The 20,583-nt window shown below is 38.9% G+C and overlaps 1 protein-coding gene across 1 annotated transcript in view; it reads left to right on the top strand.

The window, feature by feature from the left end:
* The window catches only part of LOC112042795 (uncharacterized), a 43,198-nt gene that overhangs the window by 833 nt on the left and 21,782 nt on the right, over positions 1–20,583 (top strand). The window contains exons 3-24 of the mRNA XM_052882855.1: positions 1,254–1,380; positions 1,569–1,706; positions 2,949–3,042; positions 3,316–3,465; positions 4,254–4,395; positions 5,169–5,339; positions 5,923–6,055; positions 6,326–6,454; positions 7,379–7,480; positions 8,579–8,706; positions 9,375–9,518; positions 10,328–10,463; positions 10,619–10,714; positions 10,886–10,996; positions 11,333–11,422; positions 11,827–12,001; positions 15,483–15,646; positions 16,533–16,752; positions 17,662–17,832; positions 18,322–18,509; positions 18,988–19,092; positions 19,949–20,063. Coding sequence (XP_052738815.1) covers positions 1,254–1,380; positions 1,569–1,706; positions 2,949–3,042; positions 3,316–3,465; positions 4,254–4,395; positions 5,169–5,339; positions 5,923–6,055; positions 6,326–6,454; positions 7,379–7,480; positions 8,579–8,706; positions 9,375–9,518; positions 10,328–10,463; positions 10,619–10,714; positions 10,886–10,996; positions 11,333–11,422; positions 11,827–12,001; positions 15,483–15,646; positions 16,533–16,752; positions 17,662–17,832; positions 18,322–18,509; positions 18,988–19,092; positions 19,949–20,063 — 3,029 coding nt within the window. The remainder of the gene's footprint in view (positions 1–1,253; positions 1,381–1,568; positions 1,707–2,948; positions 3,043–3,315; positions 3,466–4,253; positions 4,396–5,168; positions 5,340–5,922; positions 6,056–6,325; positions 6,455–7,378; positions 7,481–8,578; positions 8,707–9,374; positions 9,519–10,327; positions 10,464–10,618; positions 10,715–10,885; positions 10,997–11,332; positions 11,423–11,826; positions 12,002–15,482; positions 15,647–16,532; positions 16,753–17,661; positions 17,833–18,321; positions 18,510–18,987; positions 19,093–19,948; positions 20,064–20,583) is intronic.

The following is a 20,583-nucleotide window of genomic DNA, read 5'->3' as shown; positions in this document are numbered from 1 at the left end:
CATGGTGTCATTCTTAATCCAATATGGCGGTTATATTGCGGTACAGCCACTATAGTATGCGCATTATCATCTGAGTCGTCCGGTCATAAAAGTCAAAAAAGATAGGAATGTGCAGCGCGCCTACCTGCGCACCCTAATTATCGATAAACGGCTACCTGCGCACGTGCTAATGATGAGTCAATAATGATTTGGACGATTCTGATTGGTCGGTTTCTAATGTAATTGCATTGCGTATTTTTTTTGCTATAAATGTGTTTACTGCAATTAAATAAATACATTCATGTGTTACTCGTTGCGCACTATGGATACTAATATATAATAAATTTGGCAGAAGACGAAGATTCTGATGATGAAGACTCAGATGAAGATTAATTTTATTTAGTTAATAATTATATAATATGAAATATGTATTATATTAAATCAAATATTGTTAATTTTTTTAATTTTGTGAACAAGATACGATAATAAACTTTACTTATCGATAATATGTCTTTCATTGTTACACCCTTCACTAGACGGCTCCATAAGACCCATAAGTGCAAGCGAGATAGATATAGAGAAATGATTTATGGCCCTAAGACTCAGTTGTTAATGCTATTAGTATAGTCGACGACCTTTTCAGCGCAATTCAGCCATAGCTAGTTATCACGCAACGGGCAGACGTACCGACGACGATTTAGCGTTGCGGTATGATGCCGCGACCCATACCTCTGACGGTTTACAGGTGTGGGTAGAATAAATTAATGACAAGCGTCCACATCCGCATCGTACTTCTTGGATGGATCGCATCAAACGGTATAGAAAGTGATACCTAGTAAGTGCGTCTACTGATCCGCATCGTACGGATGGCATCGAACAGATTCTATCTACCGTAAAATTAAAAAAAAATTAAGAAACGTACAGGCCACCAATCCGGTTTTCGAACATTCCCCTCGATCAGTTTCTCCAGGATTCCATAGTCAGATCTTAGTTTCCTTTTTCATGGTACCACCCTTGGAACGTTTTCCAACAAAAAAATAATTATCAGAATCGGTTCATAAACGACGAAGTTTTTCGCGAAAGCGGCACAGTATGGGCAATTTCATTCATTTATTTCAGTTATTTTAATTTTACCACAAAATTACTTAACGGATTTTTATGAAAATTAAATGGAATCAATTTACTCTTTCAAACAAGAAAATATTTTTTGAAATTGGTTAATAAATGACGAAGTCATGTGGTAATTAGAATTTTGCATAATTATGAATTTACAGAGAAGCGGAGTATAGAGCCATGCTACGCAAGGCGAGGTTCAAGCGGCGCTGGCCTGAGGTCACGAAGGTCAAGATTAAGACGCAGCCCTGGTTTCCACCCGGACCCCCCCAAAGGTTGCCACCGATTGTAAGTTCGATTCCCGCCCGTTGGATTATTTCTTTGCATAAAGGGAGTATATAGCAATATGCTGAACTGGGAGCTTTTACTAGCTCATGCCACTTAACGTAGGGTATCTTTATTGTTCTGATGTAAGTAGAAATAATTGTTGTGTCAAAGTGTGACATAATGCAGTAATGGTTATTTTGTTTGTACAGGTAATTGACTTACCGGAGGTAGTGAGAAGGAAATGGGTACCACCGTATTTGAGGCGACGACGGCGACGACGCAAGCTACTGCGGATTCCTGCTGAAGAAATGACCCAGCCGTTGTACGACTACGCAAAGTTGAGAAAGGTTGCTCATTCCTATGTTTTTTTTTAACTAGAATCAATACATAGATATAAATAAAATAGGAGGTTTCAAAAATTTTAATAAAAAAAATTCAACCGTCTTCCAACTCAAAAAATAACTTTAACTAAAAAGCAAAAAATAACGTCCTACCTATGTGCTACCTTCTGATCAGTTTGAAGGCGGTGCCAAGCCAGTGATGTTTTAATTAAATACGTTTAAACTACAAAATTTCTGTGGTTATTCCAGAAACAGCTTTAATTAAAACACGACACTGGCTTGGCACCGCCTTCAAACTGATCAGAAGGTAGCACATAGGTAGGACGTTATTTTTTGCTTTTTAGTTAGTCATTTTTTGAGTTGGAAGTCGGTTGAATTTTTTTTATTAAAATTTTTATTTTTTTATTTTTAGTGTTAGCATACCCACTGCGTGTGTACAGTCACAACCTATCTAAGTGGAAAGTTCTTATCAATACAAAATTATCAAGTCCAAACACAAGGTAGCTACTGTGAGCCGTCGAGGAGTTCTCTTCACTGTGCCTCGTCTTCATCACCAGACCCTTAATACAGTCGCAATCCATCTAGGTGGAAAGTTCTCATCAATACAAATTTATCAAGTCCAAACACAAGGTAGCTACTGTGAACCGTCGAGGAGTTCTCTTCACTGTTCCTCGTCTTCATCATCAGACCCTTAATACAGTCACAATCCATCTAGGTGGTAAGTTCTCATCAATACAAATTTATCAAGTCCAAACACAAGGTAGCTACTGTGAACCGTCGAGGAGTTCTCTTCACTGTCCCTCGTCTTCATCACCAGACCTTTAATACAGTCACAATCCATATAGGTGGAAAGTACTCATCAATACAAATTAATCAAGCCCAAACAAAAGGTGACTGCTGTAAATTCTTGACGAGTTCCATCGTCTGTGTTTCGGCTCCATCATCAGACCAACTCCAAACCTTCATAAAGTTGTAGTGGTTTAAAATACCTTATGGAAACACTAACAAACGTACTAGCCGTCTCTGGTTAAAAATAACTAGGTTTTCTCGAGTGCTGTAGAAAAAGTACTAAAAATAAAATCTTTTTAACAAAAACAATAAACCGACTTCAAAATCACAAAACTAAAAAGCGAAAAATTGAATTGAATTGAGAACTTCCTCCTTTTTTTGAAATCGAATAAAAAGTACCTAAGAAGCAAAACTCGGTCTGCCGTCACTTGTAATATTAAATCTCACGAATTTTTGCAGATTTGGCACAACTTCGCTCAAGTGGAGAAGAATAAAATGATGCTTCAGGGCAATATCGGTTGTAATTCTAAGAAGTATTCTTCAACTGCTTGTGGTAATTTCTTCTATTTTAGTTTTCTTTCCCCACTCTCGGGAATTATTTAATTTTTAGAATGTTTCGTAATAACTAATGCAATAATTCGGTACTGACTGTCAAACAGGCTAAATTGCATTAGACACAAAGAGAGAGTGATACAGGTTCGATTCCCGAGCATTCTGCAATGTTCTGCGTCTTTCTAAAAATTTAAGAAAACGTTTTTTGGGCAAAAATTTAGCCTTTATTATCTTGTCGAGAAGAGGGACTATAATACTCAGTTCGTTTGTGTAGGTTCTCAAACCGCCTGCATCGCGGTAGTGTGTCGCGCTCTTCTAGAAGAGAAGAGCCCCGCAGAACTTATAAGAAGAGATGTCGATGAAGTGATTGAGTCGGGCGATCGATTCTATAAGCAGTGCATGCTGTGCCTCAAATGTTATAAAGGTCTTTTTGAACAGTTATCATCATCATCATCATCATCAACATTTTTTGCCTATTTATTTTTCCGTTTATCTGACCACCACCAGTGAAAGTCCCGCAAAAATTGTTCACCCCTTCCAAAAATTTGCTCAAGTAAACAGATTGACAGACAAAAATTAAATAAAAGCTTTATTGTGTAAATATTTAATTTAACTAAACTTTATAAAAAAATCATCATTAACAATCCATGTTCGGCTCACTGTTGAGTACGAGTCTTCTCTCAGAGTGAGAGGGTTTAACTTAAGTTAATAGTCCAATGCTGGCCCAATGTGAATTGGCAGACTTCACACATGCAGAGAGTTGAGAAAATTCTCTGGTATGCAAGTTTCCTCGCGATGAACCTTCAGCGTTTGGACACGTGTTATTTAATTTCCTAAAATTACTGCATTGCACTGCATTGTATAATAAAACATAGTACCTAACTTTGAAATCACAGAGGCACTTAAATTTTATTAACCGACTTCTTTATATGTATTGATTAATTATATAAATATAAATACTATTTATATGTATTGTACTATTATATATATGTATATTAAATTTTATTTATATGTATTGATTAATTATATAAATATAAATATAAATATAATACATATAAATAAAATTAAAGTTCAAAGTTACTTAATTAGTTGTTTTATTATACAATGCAATGCAGTCATTTTAAAAAAATTAAATATTGTCTCAAACGGTGAAGATGTGTGCGGAAACCGGCATACCTGAGAATTTTCTTAATTCTCTTTAATAATAATTAGGTAAACCGAGTTTGCAACTGAATCAGCTTCTCACGTCGTTCTTCTTCAACGACAAGAAGTATACAATCAAGTTGTCGGAAGTTGAGAGAGGACTGCTCGCCAAACACCCAGACAATATACAGCCGGACTCGGATTTAATGGCGTGAGTGACAAAATCATATTAAAGAAGTGATAACTTCCTTAAGGGAGTAACGTTAACGTATAATCTTACAAGTTCGTTCATGGCACACCCATGATATGCGGGCGACGAGGGTAAAGACTGCGCGGGTGTGAAATCGTGTGTGCGGGGACGTGAGGTGCATCAGAGGTTTTCCATTTACCCCCTCCCAGCCCGCGCGGCCCATCGGGAGTGTTACGAACGAGGTTGCCAAGCGTGTTACAGCTGAAGTTGGTACGATTGACATTTGCACTTGACAGAGCGAACTTCGGACTAATTTTATGACCACAGTTTCTATGTTGTTGCTGTCAAAATGTTCTTCACACCTCCCCGACAATAAAGGGTTCATAATTAAATTGAATAATTAATTATATTCAAATAATTAAAACAGTTATCACTCCTGTTTTGACTCGCGGCTCTTGAATATTTTTTTTATAAAAACTGTCCTGTCCTGGGTTCTAAGTTCGAACCATGGCTGGCCCGATTGAAGTTTTCTTAATTGGTCCAGGTCTGATTGGTGGGAGGCTTCGGCCGTGGTTAGTTACCACTCTACCAGCAAAGACGTGCTGCCTAGCGATTTAGCTTTCCGTTACGATGTCGTGTAGAAACCATAAGGAGTTTGGATTTTCATCCTACTCCTAACAAGTTAGCCCGCTTCCATCTTAGATTGCATCATCACTTATCATCAGGTGAGGTTGTAGTTAAGGCCTAACTTATACAGAAAAAAAAGAACTAAACATAACAATCTTTACTTTCAGTTTCATGGAGAAAAGGATCGGCAGTACGTACATGATGATTCTAACAGCTGGCGACCGTCATTTCCTTATCTGGGGCTACCCTCCAGCACCAAAGTCTGGCAGCCAAGTGAAGACTATCTGCTATATTTTCGACCCTCACATGTTGGATGAAGTTGGGCTTCCTCATAAACTGTGAGTAAAAGACCAAAGCAATCATTAAACTTTTTTTTTACTGAAAAAGGAGGTGGTCACTTACTTTATATGGTATAAAAAGGTTAGAACTGAAAATATACCTGTTGGTAAGCGATGAACCAGCTCAAAACCGAATTGTTTGAAAGTCCTGTAAAATATGCCTGTGTTCTGCAATGGAAGTCCAGCGGCTAATAATTAAGAAGTAATAAACTACGAGTACCTACCATAGTGTCTATGTATATCTATGTAAATGTCTTGCTTCTAAGTTGCCTGGGAAAACGGAAGCTTAAAATGGTCAATCAGATTTTTGCTTAGCTTATTGCTCTGGCTGAGGCTCTTTTCAGCAGTTTCTGCCTTCAACCGACAATCCTGACATTCCAAAAGTGCTTTTAAACTACACCTCTTAAAATAAAGGAACTTTTAGGGTCTGCTGCCTGACACTACTGGTTAACTGAAGTGGTGCGCTTTTCCAACAACTCGAAACCATCGTTTTTTGAGGTTGCTTACATCATGACTCTTGTTATTCAACGGTTCTTCTTCTTCTTCTTCTCGAGGTTAACGATTTTTAATTACAACATCGCAGATTCGGAGCTGGAGCCTTCCTCCGATACGCAGGAATAACATCGTTTGTCGTGGACTTTCTCGCAAACTACGGTGATCTTGAAACTGCGAAAACTGGCAATCCGAAACCTGCATTAACTTTGACAAATATTGAGGTAATTTATGTTCTTGAGATATATCATAACTGTTGTTCGGGATCAGTGGATCATTTTGCAACTGATGACTATAAAGTTAGTTTTCCGTGAAAAGCTTCATCTTGATGAGACGCTCAATTATTTTACGAAAATTCTAGATTTTGGCAAAATTTTGGCATAAATAAAACTGTTTCATGTTTTAGTAGTAGTTGGTAGTGCGTCCACAGACCGTATATGGACTGTGGACTGTTAACCTGTTAATAAACTGTGTTGTGTTGATTATTTTTCAAGGTTGTTCAAGTCGAGCCTCTTGATAGAGTACCTCGTTATGAATTGGATCTCAAGGCATTGAAAATTCACTGTAGGAGTGAATGGGACACCATGAATATAAATGCGCTTATCGAGAAGAAAAGAAATGAGGTTTGTTATTTATTAATGTATTCATGTAGCAAATATTACGCCTCACAACCAAGGTTAGCTATGTTCATAAATTATCTTACGACTCGTCAGAAATATTACATACAAAAAGTTTGGGCAGTAGATAGAGTCATCATCATTAACAGTCCCATATTCGGCTAACTGTTGAGCACGAGTCTCCTCTTAGAATGAGAAGGGTTAGGCTAATAATCCACATGCAGGTTTTCTCACGATGTTTTGCCTTCACTGTTTGAATAAAAGTTGGAGGGGCATGCCGCTGACCGGATTCGAATCTACGCCCTCCGAATCTAAGACAGGGGCTATCAAGGCTCTCAAGGTACAAGGTATAGTCACGAGGACTCAAGGACTATTATTAACGAAGTATGATAGAAAAGGCGACTTACCCTGCCGCCTCACTATGCTCCTCACGCTGCCTCGATGTTGCCGCGATGTTGTCTTGCCTGGCCAGTCGCCACACTGCTCTACTCGCGGAAATACTCGTACGAACATTCGTGAAGAATTTCACAAATATTTGAGGCAGGACGAATAACCTGGCCAAACGTTCCTGCTCACTTACCTCATTACTTCCCATGCCACTCGTGTAGTGCGTGGCAATAGGCTTAAGGTGCTGATAGACTTGATCATGCACTTGTAACAGAACATCGAGCATTCGCCGTTCTTACATTTGTCGAGCTGAACAACCAGCCGAGCCAAGCATAGAGCCAAATACTGCTACGAATATCTTGAGAATTCTATCAAATGTTCTATTCGATGTTTCCATTCCAAGCAAATCAGCTCGCTAGAACGCTCGCTAAAATTTTCCCGTATTTTTCTGTGATCGAATGCTCATTTCAAGTGAATGCTCAAGTCTATCGGCACCTTTAGATGAACATGTATACCTACATTCAGTATTGCCACTTGTTTCAGGGAAAATATCCGCTATGTTCTCTCAGCGCGGTGAGCTTAGCTACGTCTAGGGCAACATCGAAAAAGAAAGTCCGGGACTTCTACCAAAAATCTCCAAAGGAAGTAAGAACTCTTGATGTTATTTCTCTTTCTTTAAGTTGCATGATACTTCTATAAGATTCGATTCGTTCGATACCTTTTATCATATAGCCAATCTATGAGAAATTTCTATTTATGAATCCGAAATAATTTATATAAAAGATAAAAATATCCTTGGATTTTTACTTCAATATCAAGTTTCTTTAGTGAGGCTTTAGTTTTTTCTTCAATATGATTTTAAGTGGCGATTCAGTCTAAGATGGAAGCGAACTTATTTGGAAGAGGTACTCGTTTAGTTTAGCTTTAGCTTTATGCTGGTGACCTTTATTTGGTCAGCGCTTTTCTTTTATTTTCTCATATAATATGAAAGCTTAGTTTTAAGTTTTTACTGACCAAATAAAAATATTTTTCTTTCTTCTTCTTTGTTTATTATAATCACACCTCTGATGGTTTTTTCGCAGCATCATACAGAAACGGTTAATCTCGTGGCAGTAAGTTTTTGTTAGTAGAGTGGTAACTAGCCACGGTCGTTCCACCAGACCAGCAAGATTATTATCTTTATGGGTGTACCATTAAAATAATGAGTTACTACATCGTTTTCATAGTTTTTGTTTCATCTAACTAGTTATTCTAATGAAATTACCTTGACTACGCGATTTTACACAAGAGGCAGTGTTTTTACGATCATCTAACAGGATTATTTCAACAAAATAACTGTTTTCATTAAAATCACGTTACCAATTGCTACTACTACGGTCTACGAGTATTACTATACTAATGCCACTTTACGCAAAATTACCATAATTATGTCACTTCATTGAAAACCCAATGGTAGATGTTTGCGTAAACGAAAACACTATGAAAAAATAAGCAGTGACTCATTATTTAAACACCGGCATACATAATGACCCTTAAGATATGAGAAAGTATAAAATTCTAAATTGACCCGCACTGGGAATCGTACGTCGAACCGTCAAAGAAACCTCTTCTTGTAAGCGGCGCGGGACGACATATGCTGAGCTGTACACCCTTTCTTTTTATGGATTACAGACAGACATGCTGTCATAGGATACTGACTGTCTGTAACTTTTAGATTTGAATTCTTTCTTTCTAAACATGTAGCCACCTCCGCAACTGCCAATTCCTCCGGAGCGCCCTCCAGCCGTTCCCACGATTGAACAATTGATGCAGCTGCGTGGCGAGAACTTCTTCCTCTACTGCCCACGACAAGATGGCCATAATTATGGCAGGTGAGATCATCAATCATCAAAATCAGCCTAACTGAACAGCCCTCTGAACAAACAGGCTCTAAGGCGAATTATAGGACGTAATTTCAGGATGACCTGACCTTGACTCCGGGCTGGGAATTTAACCATCAGTTTCTTGTAATAGCCTAGTCATTGATTAATATTATTTATTGTCTTATCTGCACTTGGTCGCTAAATATGGGCCTCATAAAAAGGCTCAGTCACACAGCAGGCGATGGAACGAGCTATTTTCGGAGTATCTCTGCATGATCGGATTAGAAATTAGGAAATCCGCAAAAGAAACATTCGAAATTTGCGAACAATTTGCGAAGCTGAAGTGGCAATGGGCGGGGCACATAGTTCGAAGAGCCAATGATAGTTGGGGTTCCAATGTGCTGGGATGGCGACCCCGCACTGAAAAATGCCGGGTTTGTCGACCCTTACCAGGAGGACTGACAACATCAAGCGTGTCGCAGGGATTCGCTGGATGCAGGCGGCTCTGGATCGTGATGTTTGGAAGTCCCTACAAAAGGCCTATGTCCTGCAGTGGACGTCCGTCGGCTGATATGATGATAATGATGATAATTGTCTTATTATTTTAAGTCCACAACTAAAGGAAAACTCTCTTCTCATCATCAAAGGAACACCTTTTATTATCATGACATTTTCAGAGATGACATGCTACCACGTCCAAAATCGGAGACAGTTATACATAGTTATGTGGACATCGCTGACCAAAACTACCACTCGCAGTATCAACAGATTGACGTAGAGAAGTGGATTCTTAGAGCCACGCGGCATATGGCTAGTTTACGGTAAATTGTTATTTTACAAATAGTAATACGCTGGAGAAGTCGGAGCATCGTGTGTGGTGGCGCGCTCTCGGACAGGCCTACGTCTAGCAGTGGACGATTACAGGCAGTTGATGATATTTATACGAGTATACTACTTTGTTAGTTGTTATTACTTTTATTAGTCTCCCATCCTAGATCTCATCATTGCTTTCCATCAGGCATGATTGTAGTTAAGGGCAAGCTTATTTGAGTATAACAAAATCTTGATCTGATTTAGAAGGAAAGAGGTGTGACAATAATAGGGTACTTTTAATTTCATCTGAATTCTTCCTAAGCTTCTAACTCTTCCTAGATTAAGCTTCTGATACATACTCGTGTACCAGAAATTATCTACGAGTAGGTTTAGGAAGAGTTCAGATGAAATCAGAATTACCCTATTATTATCACGCCTCATTCCTTGCATGTAGTATCTCTTGTATCTTCCATTCTCATTATTACTTTTAAAGAAGTTATTCGGCTTTTTTTTGTTGCTCTACAAACTGATAGTTAACCTAATGATTTTATAAAAGCTGAAACTTTATCAGCTCATCCTCCTACCATAAAGAAGTAAGATAGGCAACTATGAAGTTTAGTTTGTGGGGCCTTTGAGAGGTTTGAGAGAAGAGCAGGTTTCTAGAAGCCAGACCTTCAACTGTATAGATATAAACCATAATTTTTCATGACAAATTTTTTTGAATTGTTCAATCTGCCTTTTCTAATTTCTGCTATTACTACTCGTATAAGTTGTGCATATTCTTTATCCAGTTTAACTTCTTTCTTCGTTCGTATAGATATTCAACGTTCAAATCGTTCACGGGTATATCTTGCTGTGTGGCCGCGTTAGCGATGCTTCGTCGTTTTCGTGCTCGAGCGTGGAACGAAGACATCCTAGACGAGACCCTTGACCTCGGATACAATTTGTTTAGAGTAAGTATTCTTCTAGAAAGCTTGGTCTTTCCAGATCGGTCTATAGCTGAAGGTCTTCAAGATATATAAATCTTTTGCACTTTAATGACATTCAAGATGATTTATTATGAAAATGTATTTTCAATTTCACTTTTTTATTTATACTTTACTTTCAGGAATCATTAGTAGAGCTAGGTGGTCCAATTCGGAGACTGGTTTTGGGAGAATTGAAGGAGACCTTTAAGATAAGAGACAGGGAATATATTCGTAAGGTAAAATAGTCTAGACTAGTGTTTTAAAAAGACTTGAAATTTCTGTGTTGTGAATAATATGATTTCAGTACCAGACTGCGGTCATTTTAGACTGAAATTAAATATAGAATTTCACTAAGGTTGACTTAAATTTCTGTTAGGAAAGAGCTGATATCTAGCACTTAATTTCAGGAACGTGGAATAGCTTTTTGGGGAAAACTGGTCTCCACTAATCGGAAAGTGTTCGATCTATGTCGAGGCATAGAAAATTTCTTTAAAGAATCTGATGCTGGAGTTTTACAGGTAGGTAAACATTTACCCTAGTTAGTAATACTTTGGTTTAGGAGATTTATTTGTCAGTAGGATTTGGCGGGTAACTATAGCTTGGCAATTAATTAATGGCTTCGTTAATGACACTCGCGTGATATGTAGACGACGGGCGAAAAGGACTGCGCGGGTGTGTAGTCGTGCGCACGGGCTGAGGGAAGGACTGCGCGGGTATGAATTCGTGCGCACGAGGTATCGCTAATCCCCTTCCGGCCTCTACGGACCATCGGGAGTGTTTCGGACGAATTTGCCCCGTCCATATCCGGTTCCGTATGCAGTATGTAACTACTAAAAATAATTTTCTCAAATCAGATTCCTGGTGAAATTGAAACAGCAATTTGGAATGAAGGCGGTAAATACTACGTGTACCATCCATGGCCCGCTGATAGGTTTGGTTACAAGGTAAAGTATTGGGTATTGCATGATTTAATTTAATATGTGGTTAATTTATTACAGTCTATCTCATTTTTCCCTGGTTTGCTGGTTCGGCTACGAATTGGACCTCAATCCGTAGCCTAACCAGTAGGTTTGGAATCAGGTCCCGGGTCACCCCCCTAGCCCAGTGGCACGTCGATTCTCTTTCTACGATTGCTAACGCTTCGAAAACTAGAAAGATGTATGCGAATGACATTTGCTATCGACAGGTCACGTGATCAAGAACTGTCATTCCCATATATTGTTCTAGTTTCGAAGTGTTAGCGATCGTCATCCGAGGCCAATAGAAAAAAAATAGGTTATCGGTATTTTTCTTAAAATCGTAGGGAGGATATTGAGGTAGCTTGGTGTAATTTGATGTTTTTTACCAGGTTAGTCTCCAAGGTGGCGGTAAAGCGTGTCTGTTGTACTTTGGAAGAATTTCCCGCATGTGCGACCACTTAATGGACAGCATGGTAGATTTGAAACGAAAGCCGTTTAGCATCTCCGATGTCTACATCGCTGAACTGCCGGACGTTATGCCAGAACCTGTGAACAAACTAAAACGTAAGAATTGTTATACTTCTATAAAATTTAGAATCAAAAAAGACTAGACTTATTGATATTATCAGTGATAGATCAAATAATGAATTTATATAGTACTAGCGGACGCCCGCGACTTCGTCCGCGTAAAAATTGATGTAAACTTCTCTACCTCTACCTTACCCTGCTCGTAAACCTACCCAACCCTACCCTACCCCTACCTTACTCCTACCCTACCGCTAATGCTTACCCTTCCTTCCCCCCACCTTACCCTACCCTAACCCTACCCGTATCCTATCCTTACCCTATCCTTACCCTATCCTACCCTACCCCTAATCTACCCCTACCCTACCCCTACCTTACTCCGACCCTACCGCTAACCCTAACCCTTCCCTACCCCTACCTTATCCCTACCCTAACCCTACCCTACCCGTACCCTACCCCTATCCTACTCCTCCCCTACCCTATACGTTCCATATCCTTCCCCTACCTCTACCTCGCCCCTACCCTACACTACCCCTACCTTATCCGTACCCTACCCTACACTTTCCCTAAATTACCCCTACCCTACCTCTATCCTACCCCTTCCCTACCTCTATCCTATCCCTACCCTCAGCAAAATTGGTCCAGCCTTTTGTGCGTGATGCAATGACCAAAAGACTATAATTTCCCAAGCGACTTCTATGCTAATACTATAAAGAGGTAAAGTTTGTGTGGTTGTCGGGGGTAATCTCTGGATCTACTCGACCGATTTGGAAAATTCTTTTACCAATAGAAAGCTACATTATTTGCGAGTGTCATAGGCTATGTTTGTTCCTCATATTCATACGGGAACGGGAACCACGTAATTGAAACAGCGGGGCGTCATATAGCGGCATTTCTTCGACTTTCAGAAATTTTGTATTATCTCCGAAACTATATAACTAATTAACATACTGTAAAGGGCAAATCTTATCTCTATAATATCCTTGTGATTATTAAATCATTTATTTTGATAAGGATTTAAGTTTAGTCGTGTAAATAATTACGTAAACCTTAGTTTAAAATTTAAATAATTTATTAAAGTACTAAAGGTACTATATCTGCTAAAATATAAAAGATAGATATATGGTGTCGCGGACTTTTTTGTAGAACTTTTAAAGGTTCAAAAAGCCTCCATACATTTATTTCAGTTATGCGCAATGGTTGAGGCAGCGCATGCGAATAAGTAAGTATTTCGGTCTGACCCATAAGAGAAAACCCGCGATATCTCAGTAGTTATATATGATAGAAATATAAAATATAGCCTATAGCACTCCCCGATAACGTAGCATTCTACTGGTGAAAGAATTTTTAAAATCGGTCCAGTAGTTCCGAAGATTACCCCATTTCAAAAAATTGTTACAAACTTACAAACTTACAAACTTTACCTCTTTATAATTAACCGACTTCCAAAAAGGAGGAGGTTCTACGTTCGGCTGTATGTATGTTTTTTTTTTTTTTTTTTTTTTTTTTTTTTTTATGTATGTCCAGCGATAATTTCGTCATTTGTGGACCGATTTTGAAAATTCTTTTTTTGTTTTGAAGGGTTTGGTTCCAGGGTGGTCCCATTTTTTTCATGTCAGGATCTGATGATGGCATCCTGGAGAAATCGAGAGGAACTTTCGAAAATCGTAGAGACGGCTAGCGCGTTTGTTAGTGTTTCCATAAGGTATTTTATATCACTACAATTTTATGAAGGATTGGAGTTAGTCTGATGATGGAGCCGATACACAGACGATGGAACTCGTCAACGTTTTACAGCAGGTACCTTTTGTTTGGGCTTGATTTATTTGTATTGATGAGAACTTTCCACCTAGATGGTTGTGACTGTATTAAGGGTCTGATGATGAAGACGAAGGACAGTGAAGGGAACTCCTCGACGGTTCACAGTAGCTACCTTGTGTTTGGACTTGATAAATTTGTATTGATGAGAACTTTCCACCTAGATGGGTTGTGACTGTATTAGGGGTCTGGTGATTAAGACGAAGGATAGTTAAGGGAACTCCTCGACGGTTCACAGTAGCTGTTCTACCTTGTGTTTGGACTTAATATAATAAATATTTAATAGGAATAAATTTTATATTGATGAGAACTTTCCACTCATATGGATTGTGACTGCATAGGGGGTCTGGTGATGAAGACGGAGGACAGTCACCTTTCACGTTTTTCTGAATATTCATATTACGTGTGGATAAAGGGGGAGTGAAATTTTGTATTTGAGTTAAGGTAGTATTTTTAAAATTGGGTTTGTAGGACTTAGATACTTATCATAAGAAAATAACGTTTCAACTAATTGCTCATTAATTTTTGTTCACACTGTGTGCTAACACTAAAAATTAAAAAATAAAAATTTTAATAAAAAAAATTAAACCGACTTCCAACTCAAAAATTAACCTAAACTAAAAAGCATAAAATAACATCTTACCTATGTGCTACCTTCTGATCAGTTTGAAGGCGGTGCCAATCCAGTGTCATGTTTTAATTAAAGCCGTTTCTGAAAGAACCACAGAAATTGTGTAATTTAAACGGCTTGAATTAAAACATCACTGGCTTGGCACCGTCTTCAAACTGATCAGAAGGTAGCACATAGGTAAGATGTTATTTTATGCTTTTTAGTTTAGGTTAATTTTTGAGTTGGAAGTCGGTTTAATTTTTTTTATTAAAATTTTTATTAGTATAGAAGATCACATCAATTTAAATAATTAGTACTTACTCGTATATTCAAAATATATAGTTACTAAACAACAATATTTACTAAACATAAAAGCAGTATATATAGTACGTAAGCACAAATATATTTCGAGAAGGTATACTTCAAAAAAAAAAAAAGAATCAGACGTCATGCAATAGTATAGCATACAATTTTGGTTTAGGAATGATAAAAATGTATTTTTTTATTTTAGTAGCCTAAATAGAAGACCGCCTTTGCGCATTTTACTTTTTTTTTGTGTTTTCTCGTTTCTTGGTAGCTTTATTTTATGTGCCATAAAGATTTATTATATTCTCTGAAGATTTATAGGCCTCTTCGCGGGCGTAGGTTTCTAGATTTTTCTCTAGGTTTCTTTCTTTATAGAGGGTGGGGGGCAGATATCTCAAATAGAGTAATTCTCACATTAGTAGTGGAGGTACAGTACAGCTTACCAGTAATTGACCGCTCTTATAAGGTGGGGGAAGGGGGAAGGGAGGGGGGGATTCAGCTGCCCCCCCTATATGAGCCTATCTGCCGCTGCTTTTTTCTTGTGCGGTATATATTTGAAGCGGATTTGTTTTTTATCATGTGTAACTTGATTCTTATGTTAATTGATTATGAAACACGGCTAAAACTTACGTGAAATTAGGTCGGAGTATGCCCGACTAGTTTCCAACCCATACGCGGCCCTTAGTCATGAGCTGGTTATTGCATGCATTGCTGGTCAATGCATTGATATGAATAACACTCACGATAGTTTAAATTCTGATTCTGATGTGTTAATTTGGTACACAGCCGTGGCTGCCAACAAATGGGTCTTAAGGGGCAGGTTTCACGAAGCCGACGAACGTTTCCCCGAAGAACATCGAGGCAAGCAGGCCACGCCCGCGTCCATCGCTGCAATCGCTATGGCGCACGTCGTCGAACCGTCTGCTTGGACTGAAGACGACATTGATGAGGTGATGAAATGTTTAACCATTGTTGGATGAAATTCCAACCCGTGTATGTCTGTTCTACTGTCTGTCTTCGGTTTAGCTCAGAGACTATTACTCGCAGTAGGTACTAATAACAGGTTGACATGAGAAATCATGACATCATTAAAACAAAACACATCTAAGAATGAATCCCATCAAACCTGAACCTATCACTGAAAACCACACCAAAGTCGGGCTAGAGTTTTGTGGAGTGGTGACTTTGGTTTGTACAGACACCCTCACACCCCAAACTCATACTAGTATCATTTTCTTTTCCTTTATGCCTACGACGATTAAAAAAAGATTATTTAGCATAAATATCTATAAACTTTGTTGGCATGCTTGAGGTGTGTACTTTTGTCTCTGAGCTATAATGCAGACGGACAGTCATAACAAAACTATATATAAAGCGCGATATTTGACACGTACAAACTTTTTGTGATAGGGTATTCAACCATGATTTCGTTTCGTGAACCATGGGAGTTTTACCCAAGCACATAAAACGCGCGGCCTTCGTTCGCGCACTCAATTGTACACCGCCCTTCCACGGGGGTTTGTGATAGGGTATTCGGCCATGATTTCGGCTGGGAGTTTTACCAAAGCACATAAAACGCGCGGCCTTCGTTCGCGCACTCAATTGTACACCGGCCTTCCGCCGGGGGCTTACTATTCGACCATGGCTTCAGTTGGGAATCTTACCCAAGCACATCTTACCCTAAAACTCGTACGTACGCGTTTGTCAAATAATTTGTTTGAAGCCATTCCTTAATGAAAAGCCAAGTATGTTCCTTGTTGACTTTGTTACCGTCTAAATGCCATAAGGAGGTAGATTGTGAGTTACTTTAAGAATACAATTGATTATTTTTTATAGACACTCATTCGGGGTGACATACTTTACCAAAACACGATAGAGAACTTGGAACGTATGGGCATCAGTTTGACCGACAGCCCAACGTCAAAAGAAGGCGAAGAGGGCGAGGATGAAGAGACAAACAGTAGCGGTACTTTGGCTGCAGCTGATGTACTCACTAGATTTAAAGTTTCGGAATACGATTGTATCGAGACTGATATTATGGACAGCGCTTATAATGGTTGGTGTTCTGTTTCTTTTCATTCACGTAAGCGAGAGCAAGTTAACAAAATGTACAATACTACAGTTCTTGCGCTGTAGCATGGTGCGGGTGACGGTTCGTTTCACTTTTGAATATTTGTTGCTATTCACGATAATTGTACGTATTATGAACAATGGCGTGCAATTCTTATATGCATTAAAGTACTGCATACCTTAAGGGTTGTTTTTTAAATGCTTATTAAATGAACATTTACCCAATAAATTTTTATTTTTTAATTTTTGGTTAATTTTCCTTACTAGTGCATACACTGATCGACAAACATACGCACGCCACTGATTATGAATGTCATATAGGTAACTCACCCGCATCATGCTACAGCGAACGTAGGATAGCGGACGCCTGCCCTTAGATTTTTTTTTTCTGATTGTGTAAGTGTCGTAGGCTCCTTAAGGGACCTCAGCGACGTCACCGGGAATTTTGGGCGAGCGTAGAAGCATCGCCTGATGGGGTCCGAAGGCATAAGCAGAGTAGATCTGTAAGGGCGTCTCCTCTGAGACTCGGACCTCGGTTTAGGGGGCCTTTCTGGAAGGGTGCTTTGGCCTGAGTGTATCAGTCTGGGCGCCGCCGAGATCGTGAGTTAAAAAGCCCACGTCTGGGTGACTTCAGATATCGGGTGCCCTTAGAGCTTCTTTTAATCTTGCCCTCTTAAAAATCTTCATTTTTAGTGGACGTCTACTAACTATAAACTAATAAATTTGAACTTTGTACGTATGGGTTTTTGATGTTTCGCTATAAAATAACAAAACCTATGTGTACATAGGACATTTTAATTTAGCTACAGAGTTACACACATCCTTTAGCAAGAAGATGTTTTGTGAAAGAAGTAAAACTTTGATAAGATCGGAATAACAATTTTTGAATTTTCAGGGCAACTCAATCCAGAACCAGGCAGTGGTATACATTCGCTGAAGGAATCCCTCCGACAACTGTTCAAGGATCACACTCACGCTGTGTTCACAGCTCGAGGCGGCTCCACTGCTATCTGGAAACATGAAGATAGTTTCTATTTCTTCGATCCCCATGGCTGCGATGAGAACGGTAAGATACCTAATCTAAACCATCTGAGCTAATGCTAAACATATCGTGATTCGAACTGCAGATTATTGATATAATTTTAAAATCCTACTAATATTATAAACGCAAAAGTTTGTATGGATGTTTGTTATTCTTTAACGCCGCCACTACTGCAACGATTTGGTTGAAATTAGAAATGGACATAGTTTTTACTCTGGATTAACACATACGCTACTTTTCATCCCGGAAAAATCCATGGTTCCCGAGGGGTTTGTGAAAAAAGTGTGTGTGTTCCTGTTGCGCACGGCAGCAAATATATATTTTAACTCTCGTACATTTGAACACCTCGCAACGCTCAGGATTCATTTTTAAATCCCTCGCTTCGCTTATGTTTCACTCTTAGAATGCTTCGCTTGTTCGGCATTTAATGCACGCACTTGCCTTAAAAACCAGTATTTGTAGCATAAAAAATAACTATTGTGATTTAGATATTCATTCCTAAATGCCTTCCAGGTGTTTTGTCTGATGATCTACGCGCAGCAGCTTGTCTAGTTCGTGTAAAGGGCACAGAAAACGACCTCGCAAATGTTATCATGGGAAACTTGGCATCCGGAGTCGATGATAGTTTTAATATCTCGCCCGTTTCTGTGACTGCTAGCAAGCTCAATGCTGAGATTGGGGCGCCTGAAATGAAACCAGATGTGAGGAAATGCAACTTTTATACGTCATCGTCATCATCATTATCAGGCCTATGTTCTCTGCTGGACATAGGCCTCTTGCATGTACTTCCAAGCACAACGGTCTCGAGCCGCCAGCTTCCAGCGGCTTCTTGCAATCCGCTTGATGTCCTCGGTCCACCTAGTGGAGGGAGGGAACACTGCGCTTTCTGGTGTAGGTTCGCCATTCCAGCACCTTGGTCCATCGGCTCTTCGAAATATGCGGCCTGCCCAATGCCACTTCAGCTTTGCTAAGATTTCTGGGTTACATAACAATAAAATAATTAGTATTTACGAAATGTTCAAACCTGTTATTAGGTTTGAACATTTCGTAAATACTAATTATTTTATTGTTATAATACTAATTATTTTATTGTTATAAGTCCTGAAATTTAGTGCAAATTTTATTAGTTCTAAATGAGTTTTAGTTTACTTTTCCGTTTATTTTTAAATTATGTTTCAGAATAAAGCATTCCAATGGATATCCAGAGGCACTGCTGCAATCTTGATGGGACCACGAGGTCAGAACACAGCCATTGGTAAAGCTGCAGCAAGAGCTGGAATTGGAGTAAGTTGCATGAATTCAAATAGCAAAATTATACTGAAGGATTCAAACGATGTCACGTGATGTCGATCGGATATGTCATTCCCATACAGTTTTTAATTTTAGAAGCGTCTGTAGAAAGAATCAATGTGTAACTTGGCTTGGATGTTCATCATCTATGATCAACTGCAGAGGTTCCCACTTTTTTTTCTCATAGACCACTTTCTAATTTAACTGGTTCCAGTGGACTCCCTGCAAAATTTATATTTAAAACTCTACAAAAAAGTGATTAGATTCTATCTAGAGACCTATGGAAATTTACGTTGCAGTTGCAATTTTGAATCAACAGCAACCCGAAATAACAGTTTTCAAAACGAATAATAATGAGAATTGGTTATTTAGTTAATTGATTGACTGTGCTCTGAGTGGATGACAAAAAGTAAAATTATCCAGGCAAAAAGCTATTTCAGCCAACTTAAATTTTTGATATCTAATCAATTCAATAACTATTTAATTAAAACCATTATGAATTAGATACATTTTAGTGGACCCCCGTTTATAAATCGTGAACCCATTGTTATGTCACTTCAACGTTGACCCCTGCGGAGTCTTTCGTAGACCCCTGGGGGTCCATCTGGACCACTTTAGTAATCGACGATCCACTGGGGCCTTAGCCATGTGGCTCGTTGATTCTCTTTCCAATCTCTTTCTATTTGAAATCCGACAAAATGTATAGGAAAGACAGATTTGATCGACAACTTGATCACGTGACCTGACGATAACAAATGCCATTGGTATACATTTTTAAATTTTTTAAGCGTTAGCGTTTGTAGAAAGAGAATCGATATCCCACATGGCTAAGGCTCCTGTGTCTTCTTAGGACGACGACATGGCGGGGCGCACGTTGGCTCTACCAGCAGCCGCAGCGTTTGCCGCCGCTACGGAAGCAGTGCCACCGCCGCATATGCACCAGGATCACATGTTTAACTTTATTGGTAAGATTTTATATTCTTAAAGTAGACTTCCGTTCTTGGCGACCGCGACCTGCGACCGCGTGACCCACTGCTTTATATGGAGCACTAAACTCGTAAAAAGTGGTCGCGCGTCGCGGTCTCGGGCTTTGTTTAAAATCTTTAGTCCCTCTTTGACAGTTTCGTGGTGGAATTTTTAAAAATCTTTAATCACGTTATTTTTAGTATTGTTCTTTTAGTGGGTAGATACATAATTTTAATAAGTGTTTGAAAAATTAAGGGCTTTCCATGAAAAACTTACAACCCCTATTTCACTCCCTTCTATTTTTATTTTCACGACAAAAAGTATTGTTTATTAATAACTAACCAGTTTAAACATTTGTTTTATGTCTGATACATTTATCCGAGAGGTTTATTCTACAGTCCATTTCATGATGGTGCGGGTGACAGTTCGTTTCACAGAAAGTTTGCCGCAATTCAGGATAATAGCACGTATTATGAACGTCATACAGGCGACTGTCACCGTACCCATGCTATTTGAAAA

The sequence above is a fragment of the Bicyclus anynana genome, chromosome 8 (genome assembly GCF_947172395.1).
Source record: "Bicyclus anynana chromosome 8, ilBicAnyn1.1, whole genome shotgun sequence".
Lineage (NCBI taxonomy): Eukaryota > Metazoa > Arthropoda > Insecta > Lepidoptera > Nymphalidae > Bicyclus > Bicyclus anynana.
The sequence above is the reverse complement of the archived record's forward strand: the minus strand, read 5'-3'. Positions and strand labels throughout refer to the sequence as shown.